At 36.0% G+C, this 12,201-nt stretch overlaps 1 protein-coding gene across 7 annotated transcripts in view; it reads left to right on the forward strand.

Moving 5' to 3' along the window:
• The window catches only part of GALNT13 (polypeptide N-acetylgalactosaminyltransferase 13), a 550,270-nt gene that overhangs the window by 362,637 nt on the left and 175,432 nt on the right, over positions 1–12,201 (forward strand). For all 7 annotated transcript variants that reach the window (XM_059927894.1, XM_059927896.1, XM_059927892.1 and 4 more), the window contains one exon: positions 9,724–9,904. In XM_059927894.1, the coding sequence (XP_059783877.1) occupies positions 9,724–9,904 (181 nt within the window). The remainder of the gene's footprint in view (positions 1–9,723; positions 9,905–12,201) is intronic.

Raw genomic sequence — 12,201 nt, forward strand, 5'->3', positions numbered from 1 at the left:
GGGTCTTCGTTTCTGTGCGAGGGCTTTCTCTAGTTGCGGCAAGCAGGGGTCACTCTTCGTCGCGGTGCGCGGGCCTCTCACTGTCGCGGCCTCTCTTGTCGCGGAGCACAGGCTCCAGGCGCGCAGGCTCAGTAGTTGTGGCTCACGGGCCCAGTTGCTCCGCGGCATGTGGGATCTTCCCAGACCAGGGCTCGAACCCGTGTCCCCTGCATTGGCAGGCAGATTCTCAACCACTGCGCCACCAGGGAAGACCCATCCACTGTTCATTTTAACTGCTGAGAATGGGTGTTTGTGTTTGAGAGGAGTGGGAGAAGAGGTTAAAAGGACTCCGTCTGTGACCACAACTACCTCACTGTACTTGTGATGCACACTGGTTCATACACAGACTGCCTCAGTTCCTTTTCAGAACAATTCCTCCACTTCGTTACATCCAGTATGAGCACACCTTTTCGTGCTTCTGCTCTGTGTTGCTTCTCTCCCTTCCTTGTACCTCATCCCCTACACCTCAACCCCCAAGAATCACTTGCTAAGTCTTTGGCAAAGGGAAAAGATGAACTGGCTTGGGAGACTGCCCTTAAACTCATTTCAGGATTAGTTTGTTAAGTCCTTTATCAAATGAGTAGATATAAGAGGGTATATTTTGAATTTGGCGCTTTCAGGAGGTTCAGTTCTAAGTTAAGAGACAAAGTATAAGGGAAAGCAGTTGATAACTGGATATTTTTAGAACCAAATTAATGGGATATATGAAATGGTATAGATTCAACTCAGAATTTTCTACATTTAATGCCAAGGTGAAAATAAAATCTTCAAACAAATTACTCTAATATATGGCTATTTCCCATCTAAAAATCTGATCTCTGAAAGTGGTATTTACTCTATACAAAGAGATTAATCTGAATCCTAGAAACCCAGAAGAAAACTTAGTCTTCTTTTACATGTGAATTTTCTGAGGACTGTCAAGCTTAAGTGACTTGTTCCAAATCCTGCAATCAATTTGTGTTGATTTCAAGTCCAGAATCCAGCTTTCCAATTTCAAATCAGATGCTTGCTTCTCTTTTTCATACAAATAATAATTCTATTTAAAAAATTAAATTATCAAGTACTGGATAGATTCCTCAGACATGTTGAATCTGTTATCTCTGGCAACTCAGGTGAGCACTTAAAGGCCACAGTAGCTTGATGTACAAGAGTCTTCATCTTGAGTTGTTATGGTGATATCAGGATATGACTTGAGCTCTACAGACCTCTTCCAGATCGCATAAATGGCCTCAATTACACTATGAAGTGAAAACTAGGTTAAGAGACAAACCAACCAATTAAAGAAGACATTCCCCAAATCAAGCTGACTATGAAGAGTAACTGGGAAGTCTCTTGTCCAGAATGAATAGAAAATGCCTACTGAGCCCCTTATCATGACTTCCATACCTCCTGTGTTTCTGCCAACTTATCAAGGATCACAGCGCCTTCAGGATCTCACTGAAGGCTCTTTTAGACTTTGTTTCAACTGTAAGAATTAAAGGATTTGTCATCAGTCTACTTGAATACATATAAACAAAGTGGAGACTTGAAGTGCTGAAGGGGATTATTTGAAACAAACAATGAATGTAGAGTGAGATAGGTTGAAAACTGAGTCATAGTAACTTGTTTCATTTTTCGCTTTGCCAGAACTAGGAAAATAATAGCTTTTGTTCCCAATTCCACTTTATAATAGATACATTTTGTGTACACTCTGTAATTTTCCAGATTTCTCTATATCAATATGAAGAGATCAATCAGTTAATATGTACTGGGCACCAATATTTCAAGCATTTCTTAAACTTTGCACACACTTATGTCACAGTATATGTAAGTTGTGATTTTTTTCACTATGTGTGAATTATACCAGTTATGTAAAGTGAAACACGTGATGATGAAATTCAGTTTCATAAAGTGACTTTCAATTTCATGTGACGATGAAGTTCAGTTTCATAAAGTGAAATGTGTGATATTTTTTCTCAAAGAGATAATAATATGGTCAGGGAGATAAGACTAATATATACAAATAATATATTTATGTCAGTATGCACACACATAAATATACATGCCCACACACAAATATTTATCAAGATGGCATACTATATAGAACTGAGAGCTAAATGGGGTAGAGTGGGATGGATGTACAGTAGTAAATGCTATGAGTCAGTGAAAATTAAGATCAGTGAAAGATAGCATAGTTAAGAACTGGTTACTGGAAGAAAATGTATATGAAATGAGCTTATTAGAGAGGACAAAATAGATAAGGGAAAGCACATACACTAATTCTTAATTTTAATCCCCCAAATTATGTCAAGTTATTGAATTCCCTTCTGTTTCCCTTGTCATCACTCTGGTCCCAGTCATTCTCATCTCTTTCCTAGATGATTACAGTAACCCCTTAATAAATCTCCCCTATTTGCTTCCTTCCAATTCTTTTTCACATAAAGGCTAAGTATTGTTACGTGCACTGCTTTGCCTCGCTCCTCACAACAGCCCCCTGAGGTGGCTTCTTCAAGACATGTTATTACCTGAAACCTGAAGCACAGAAAGATGAGTTCACCCAGCTGGTAAGTGGCAGAGCTGGGATATGGTCTCAGGAACTAGAGCCTACACACTCATAACCATTGTGCTTCGTGCCCTCCGTGATATATTGTTGTGGTGGTTGCTATTAAAGCCATGTTAAGCAGTGACTTTGTGCCAGTGACAGTACGTGTGTGGGCCGGGGGTGGGGGGTGAAGGTTAGTATAAAATCAGGCAGCTGCATGAGTTTGGCATAACATCTGGACAGCTAGAAACCATTGTAGCACCAGAACTGAGATTGCAAAGTTGGAGCTTGTGAAGTTTATGAACCTTAATTAAAATGTCACTGATGGGAATAAAGATGCAGACATAGAGGATGGACTTGAGGACACGGGGAGGGGGAAGGGGAAGTTGGGATGAAGTGAGAGAGTGGCATGGACATATATACACTACCAAATGTAAAATAGCGAGTGGGAAGCAGCCGCATAGCACAGGGAGATCAGCTCGGTGCTTTGTGACCATCTAGAGGGGTGGGATAGGGAGGGTGGGAGGGAGACGCAAGAGGGAGGAGATATGGGGATATATGTATATGTATAGCTGATTCACTTTGTTACACAGCAGAAACTAATACAACATTGTAAAGCAATTATACTCCAATAAAGATGTTAAAAAAAAATGTCACTGATGTAGGTACCAAAAAACATGAAAAGGATAATGTATGTTAGTTAATTGTCTTCTTTCTAGGGGAAGAAAATCAAGTTCATAATCAAATGAGCAATGGGCATTTTGCATTTTGATTAATAACCTTCTCCATCATCAAAAGACTCTCATAAAAATATCTGGGAACAAAGACAAGTAACCAGCTAGCTTCAATCCTCTGTGGATAAAAGGACAGTTTGTATGTTACACACGGTCAAATTTATTTGAGAGAAGTAATATACAAATATTAATCTTTTTGGAAGCCTAGAAAATAACAATCAGATATGCTCAATGATACAAAGTAATTTGGACATCACATGTTTATGTGGATGAGACATCATGTTTTATTCCGTTTATATTGTGTGTTTAAGCATTGTAAAATAATTTCAGAGAACAAAATGTAGTATTCTAATTGGGAACGAATTGGCAATTCTTTTAAACTCCTCACCTAAGTCCCCAGACATTGATATTGCAATTTCAAAAAGAGGCAAAACTCACCAAAATGTAGCTAAATATTTTTTAAGAAGCAAGAATCAGCTAATAATCTACATATGTTGGTTTTCCTGAACAGCAGGAACTAATATACAAATACCATTTTATTTCCTCCCATATGAGGTGTCAGGCATGGTGCTTGATACACACAATCTCATTATGGTCTTAGGAAGCAGTTATTATTATCCTTGTTTTCCAATGAGAACATCAAGGTCTTGGAGATGTAAATAATTTTCACCAGTGTTCACAGATAGTAAGTGAGAGAGCCCCTAGAAAATTCTGTTTGCTTATTTCCAAGCCCAAATTCTTAATGACTGTGTCATACTCTTCCTTCCTTTTTTTCTTCTTTCTTTCCTTTCATCCATCCTTCCAAAATATTTATTAAAGATGCACTAAGGGAAATTATGCTAGTCATTAGGGACTCCACTCAATTTGAATTCTCTCCACTTTAATATTTAATCATATAGTTTTCTGGGAACTGTTTATTTTTTAATTATTTCACATTATCCAAATGTCTACTAAGTACATGGCAACTGGTCAATATTTGATCAATTAAATATTTTGTTTTTATATTAACTGGGTATTATCATGACCAGATATCAGCCTAATTAATGCATAATGTTATGCTTTTCTACCTTGATCTTTTTATTTTAGTGTAAATTTGGGGGAGATGCTTTACTTTGGAAATGCAATATGAGTATTTATTCACACATTCTATGAGCACAGATGGCAATGGGAAAAGTACGCATTTTATTCCAGGAGTCAGTAGCGTATGATCCACAAGCAAAACACAGGCCAGTATCCACTGAGTTATAGAACAGTTACCTCCACCTCTGTTATCTCTCCTAAATATACTAAAAAAATCTGCCTCCATCTGTGAGAATCAACATCAGGGGCAGGTTCTCCTTCTGTCTTGTAAATCAACAGTCATTATTGAATTATGCCTTTACATGTACACACAAAGATCTCATTGCAAGTTAGAGGATAACCAAAAATCAGCACTTTCATATGAGGAGTGAGACCACTGGAACTCTACTTTTAAAGGATTTCAAACTAGATTTTTTTTTTTTTTCTTTTCTGTGTGCAAGCTTGGGCCATAGAAGCCATAAGCATACAAAGCCAGGGTAGGGCCGAGAAGTGGCAGAGTAGAAATAAAGTGCCCTCACACAACCACAGTACTAATCCATATTTGCAAAAAGGCAAATTGGGAACCCTGAGGACAGCTGTAAATCACTGGTTTGTTTGCAGTAGGGCTTATTGCATAGTCTGAATTTAGTAAGCACACACACTTAAAATGGTTTTCCTTTTTCTCCAATCATTGCTTCATACTCTGAAGAATATTCCTTTCCAATCTGACATCATTTAGCACAGATTCTATAGCGTTCTGGTCACTTTCAGTTATTAAAAATACTAGTAATGTTCAGCTTAAAGGCTTTGATTTTGTAAGCAATCACAGTTTACATTCTCTTCTCTCCCCAGGACAATGCTGATAGAAGCTCTTGAATGGGGAAGGGCAGGGTTCTCTGGGTTGCCACTTCTACAGTGTATGGGGTCAAATAAGAGGGCTAGAGAAACAGCAGGTCTTACCTGAAATATTTTATGATGTCTGCCTGTTGTTGGCTCAGTGTGGTTCCACTTGCTACTAGTGGCCTCCATCTATATGATAGGCTTCTATACATGGTTTCATTGTTTTCTTAAAAGTGTTCTGAACTTCACCTTTTACCGCGTCTGTTATCCAAGGCCCTTTTGAAGAGGGAAATCTTAGTCTCCATCTCTCACCCTGTAAGGTCCCCAGCTGCCTTTTTCAGTGGTACATCTCCTTGCTGATCTGCCATATTGCTAGTCCCACAGATCACTCTTTTCTAGTCTATATTCCATGCTCTATAGAGTTTTGAAACCACTGAAGTCTTGTCCAGTTGTCTCCAAAGACCACTCCCTTCCAGGGTCACTGCATCACTGGACCTATCAATTTTGCTGGAACAAGCTTGTTCAATAAACCACAACCCACCTTCAGGATTCTCTAGACTAGAGGTGGTCCCTATTTTACTAGGGTCATGTTTTTCCCCACACTTGAGGCTTTCCCATAGACTCACTCACCATATTCTGCTATGTTCCAATGGGAACACCAGGCTAATCTGCTGAGTTTGCTGCTCAGCAAGTGTCCAGCCAGGAGTGAAATGCCAGTCTCTCCTTCATTCATTTAGTTCCCTTATATGACTTGCGTGAAGGAAGAAAGGAACTCTTTAGTCATACCTAATCCATAGAGGAGAAGGGAAAGCTCTACGACTCACACTGTGCTCCTCACAATAAGGAAAAGGTTTTCAATTCCCCCTCAAGTGTAACATATCATATGCGATTTCTTCTGAATGCAGGGCACCTTGCTGAATGGTGTGGTCGCCGTACAAACACCTGAGTACTTTACTAAATCATGTTTTTAAGAGAGTATGAGTTGGACTGAATTGTTACTTTGAAAACACATTAAAAATTAAGAATGTGTTATTTAGCAACCTTGTTTGCCATAAACCATCAACCATATCTGATGTTTATTTGTTGTGTTGTGACCTCCAAAGACCTTCCTCAGTTCCCAAGACATGTGGAACAGCAGTTGCATATCATTTTACTAGACTACTCTGCCTAGTTTGGTACTAAAAATATTTCCTTAAAAAATGCAATGTAAAATCCCTCCAAAAATATGTCTGTTTAAATCTCATCATTCTGCCAGGGATGCTTTTTTAATGTTAGTCTTGGTAGTTAAATTTGAGTTTCCATTCTTCCATTCAACCAACATACAGTGACACCTACCATGTAACAAGCGCTGGGCTGGGCTCTGGGGGTGCAACCATGAGTAGACCTCTCCACTGCCCTTTTAGAGTCTACATTCTAGTTGGGGGAAAATGTGCATAGCCAAACAATTAGAGAAATAAATTGCAGATTGTGATAAGCAATGAAGGAAACAAATAGGGTGCTATTAGAGAAAATAACTTGGGTGGGGCACTTTAAATATGGCAATTGGGGAAAATCTGATGAGGTGATATGTTAGCTGAGATGAGAAGTATGGGAGAGAGGCAGTCCAGTGAAGGGCTGACAGAATTGTTTTCCGGGTATAAGGAAAGCACGTGTTGAGGCTTTGGTGTGTGAAAAAAATATGTGATTTGTTATTCTAGGAAATGGCAGAGGGCCAATATCATCGTAGTTTATTGACAGAAGGGGAGAGTCATGTAGTTCTTAGAGGTCCTGACAAAGGATTTTATTTATATTCACAGTGCAGTGAAAAACCATTGAAGGATTTGAAGCAGGGAAGTAAAATGACATGATTAAGAATTTTAAAGACCACTCTGATTTCTCAGCAGAAAACAAATTATAGAAGAGCAACAGTGAAAGTAGAAAAACAATTAAGAGCCTATTACAACTGACAGACAAGAGATGTTGATGATTAGGACAAGGATGGTGGCAGTAGAGACAGAGAGAGATGGATATACTGAGAATTGTTTTATAGATAGCACCACCAGGATTTGTTAATGGATGGAATATAAGTGATGAAAGAAAAGAAGAAATCGGCGATGACTTCTAGGGGTTTTTTGGGGGGGAGAAGGGAGTTCTGTTGTCATTTTTGTTTTGTTTTGTTTTTGGATTGACTGCCTGGGTGAATAGTGGCTCCATTTATTGATGTTTTACCAAAAAAAAAAAAAACTGAAAGAAAATAAGATCTGGCTGACAAGGTGGAGATAAATTAACAATTCCACTTCAGACACGTTTATTTGGATGCCTCTGAGTCTTGCAAGAGGAGGTATCAAGTCGGTGTTTGGATACACAAGTCTGGATCCCAGAGGAAAAGTCTGGGCTGAGATGTTACTGCGGGGGTTTTGTGTATTCAGATCATGCATAAAATAATAAGAACAAATAAGACCACCTAGAGAATGAATAAAGAAGGAATAATGCCAACATTTAAATAAAAATTTAGAGTGAAAATGTATAAATAATGAAGTAGTAGGATGGAAAGCAAGAGGATCCAAGAAAGGAGTTGGCTAGATATTCATCAAAGGAAAAATTTGTGATTTTCATCATGGCAATATTGTGGGACTGCGGAAATAAACAGCATTTCACAATGAGTAGAAAAACGGATGAAAATTGAGGAAGGGATATAACGTATATCAGTAAAAATTTTATATTAATTATAGTGAGGGGAAACAGAAAAAAGAGATATGTTGGATGGGAATATAGATCAAGGGATGAACTTTTTGTTGTGTTTTGTAATTTTAAAAATTTGTTTATCTCTATTTTAAATCTGTTTGAAAGATAGGAGGTTTAGGAGGTATTATGCAAAGATAGGCATAATCCAATTATGAGGGAAATGATTGATGTTTCAGGAGAAACTCAAGGGGAGGACCAAATCAATGAAGTCGTTAAGACAGACTTAAGTAATATGCTCTAGACTGACATATAAGTATTGATTTGTCTTTGGTAGGAGAAGGATCAACTTCCTCCATTTTAATAGAAAGGAGGACTGTAAAGAGTTGTGTAATTACAAGAAAGTTTATAGACTTTATGCTAGAAAGATGAGAAAGTTACCAATCAATTAAGTAATTTGATTATTTAAGAATGAGCCACCCGTCTTTCTAGGGAAATGGTGAATTCCATTCCTCTTTTATATTGTCCATCATTTCAGTGTTGGGTTGGAACATCTTTTCTATTAGCATCACACTGTTTAAACAATTAGAAAATGAGATAGAATAGATTGTACATGTAATGCACAAACATTGTTGATGAGTACAACTTATTTATCATCTTTCATCTTCTAGAAAAAATGTCTCTTACTGCTACCCAAGACCAATAGCAGCCCTCTTCTCAGATGAATATTACTTGAGGGATCAATAGGAGAAAACCTTTTCTTCCAAAATAAGCAGCTCTTCTTAAAATAAGAATAATGTTATTTATGGTATAAAGCCAAGTCCTTCCAATTACAGATGGCAGGAATTATGACTTTCATTTATTGGGATGAATAAATGTAGTATATGTATATATATATCTATATATTTTATATATTTATATGTATAATATACATATATAACACACATACACATACATACTATTATTGTAACCTATGGGTATATAATATAATTTTATAGAAATAAATGTTTTATGGATACTTAATACCTATCCTCAACTGAACAGTAAATCTAGGATACCAAGAAATATATAGCATTTGTCTTTCAAGGGTTCATAATTTTAAGGGAGCAATAGTGAAGTAAACAATTTAAAATATTGAATTGGCCAAAAAGTTCATTTGGGTTTTTCCATGCAATGTTACAGAAGAACCCGAATGAACATTTTGGCCAACCCAATACATTGTAATATGTTCTTAATACAACTGTGTTTAAAGTACAAAAGTCACACAATACTAAATCTCCCCACAGAGCTTCCTAGAAGAAATGATCTTGGAAGTGGGCTTTAAAGGATACATAGAAGTTGAATAGATGTAAAGGATACTTAACATGCTTTAATAAAAATAATAGCGTATTCAAAAGCCTAAGATACAGGAGATATGGAGAGGTGAAAATGAATGGTTACTTGAAGTTCCAGGTGGATGGGGTATAGCAGATTCATTTTCTCCAAATCAGACTTAGTTATTGACCATGGCATCCAACATGTACAAATTCATTTATTTATAGAAAATTTTGGATACCAAATATCTATTAAATAGAAATTAGGTTAACTATTAGAAACTGAAAATTAGGTAGTCTAATAAAGGCACACAAAAATAATTACATCTTCCTCAATTCCAATACTACAATATTTAAATACATCAAACTCTTCCAAATTAGAATCCTTTGCCAAACCCAAGTATACCCATTCTAAATTTTGTGTTCATCTGATGTTTGTTTGAACCATGTAAGATCTGAAGATTTGGTCTTAACTGAGTTAGCCTCAGTTGCTTCTCAGACAATATTACTGCATTATCTGCAATGATTGCTATACAACAATTGCTCTTTTTTCCAGATTTGGCAATGTGGAGGCTCATTGGAGATTGTGACTTGCTCCCACGTGGGTCACGTTTTTCGGAAGGCAACTCCATACACTTTCCCTGGTGGCACTGGTCACGTCATCAACAAGAACAACAGGAGACTGGCAGAAGTTTGGATGGATGAATTTAAAGATTTCTTTTATATCATATCCCCAGGTAAGCAATTCTGACGTTTTCTTCCTCTGCAAGGTAAAATAAAATATTAAACATGCTGAGTATGTGTTGCATTATTGCTCCTCTTCTACTAGTTTAAATAAGATATTGTTTATCACCACAATATTGTAGAAAATTGTGTTTGAGAAGTTGTCCTATGAAGTCAATTTTGACCTAAAATGAGAAAGACTATATTTATCTCAAATGCCTAAATATTCTTTTTTCTTTGTTTCTTTCTGGGCACAACTATTATGCTAAAAAAAATGAAGTAATCAATATATAAGGCGATCCAAATTTAACTGACATGTACCAGCTCAATTTAAGAAAAAAAATTTTAAGGGAATAAGTCTTTATTTCTATGTTACACACATAAGGCTGACTGAGTTGGTAAGGAATTTTTTTTAATGTTTATAAAGAGATGTTTTCTACTGCCTTATTTTCTTAAATATCTGAGTAGGGAAAGATGAAATGATTTCCTACAGAAACAAGATGGAAAACTGTGCAGATATAAAAATTTTTATTTTTAAAGAATATTAAATGACAGTAAATTACTCATCGATAAATATGTGAAAAAGCATAATATGGGACAATAAAATATTATCCTACTTTAGTTACAGAGAAGGATAGATATGGAAATAGAAGTAAATTTAGGCTATCGCTGGGTAGTGAGATTATGAGTAATTTCATTATTTTCCTTATACTTTTCTATATTTTATAAATTTTCTTTATAAAACAATTATTTTTCAAAATTCATTAAAAACAAATTTTAAAAGAAAATAAATAATTAAAAAATTTTAAACATCATTAAAAAAGAGAAAATAAATAAATCATTGTGAGAAAACCCCATTACTGGTTGGCATCATTATGAGTTATTGCATTCTTTAAAATTTTCTAGGATTTCTCCAACAGTCATATTAATTATTAAAAAAAACCTCTGAGATATTACATTTTTTAAGGAAGAAAAGAAACATATGAGAAGATACAAATAAGAGGAAGACACAGGTATGTCTTCAAGATCTCAAAGTCCAGACAAAGAAACCAAAGCATAAATTAATATAACAGGAATTCAGCTGTATTTATAAAATAATTTGTAATGTTCTATTTTTGATAGTTTATGATAGGCCTTACAGTCATCAATGCCATTATTATGTAACCTGTAAGAACAACAACAAAAATCCATGCCCACATCCTCTTTTCTACATTATCATCTATCACAGGTTTAGAAAAGTCAGTGTGGGTTCTAATTGACATGCTCTGGTTCTGAAAGCATATATAAGGCTGTGAACATCCTTCTTTTATAGATGAAAAAGGGAATGAGCAGTATGAACTTTCTTATTAAGATCCAACATTACTCCACAGAAAAGAAAAATTGGGGCAATGCATGTGTAATGTGTGATTAGGAGATGGATTTTTTTCACACATTTTTAACCCTCCTCTATGTCAAGAAGCTATTGCCAGGAACACTATTTCGCATATAGTTGTATTTCTCTTTACAACAGAAACCCAGTCCAGATGTTATATAACCTTTTCATTTTCTTTTGATGATACTTTTTGAATTCAAATCATTACTTGTAGAAATATATAAGCTCAAATATGAAAAAAGAATTAATGGAAGAAAGAAATGTGTTATGTGTGATTATATACAGCGTACATTCGAGAATGTGATTGAGAATAATTGTAACCATATGTATTCTATTCACTCATGATGAATAGTATTTGTTAAAAGTCAGGTGTTAGTCTTTTGTATAATTTCCCATTGAGTGCAAAAGGCAGGTAAGTGGTAGAACCATTTCTCAAAACGTAATGAAATGTCAAGCTTTAGAGTTTAAAGGATGAAAAAGAATGCCTGCTATCTGGAACTAATGACTTGCTGCTCAAGAGGGACTGTTTATATATTCTGGAAAATGTAGTTTTTAACCTTACAATAAATATCATTTGGAAGGTTATTATTCTTATAAAATGGGCTCATTTAAGCCCAGAAATTACTTTGGAAAGCAGTAAAAGGACATTTGGGGAATATGCTGAAAGTATCTGGGAATTTCCTAAGGGGCATTTATGCTTCTGGATGTCTCAGAGACAGCATCGCTGAGTGTGGAACCTGCCTGCTGTGTGTGGGCAAAGAGGGAAAACCAAAAATGTGAAACAATAAATTGCTTCTCAGTGGAAAAGGAAGAAGAGAAGTAAACTGGAAACTAGAGTTGGATGCCTATAAACAATGCTAGCCCTAGCAGGTTTCAAATCATCCAAAAATCAGATAAAGTAGGCTGTATTGGGGAAGTCAGAAATCTGTCATTTGTATG

Source organism: Balaenoptera ricei, chromosome 7 (assembly GCF_028023285.1).
Source record: "Balaenoptera ricei isolate mBalRic1 chromosome 7, mBalRic1.hap2, whole genome shotgun sequence".
NCBI lineage: Eukaryota > Metazoa > Chordata > Mammalia > Artiodactyla > Balaenopteridae > Balaenoptera > Balaenoptera ricei.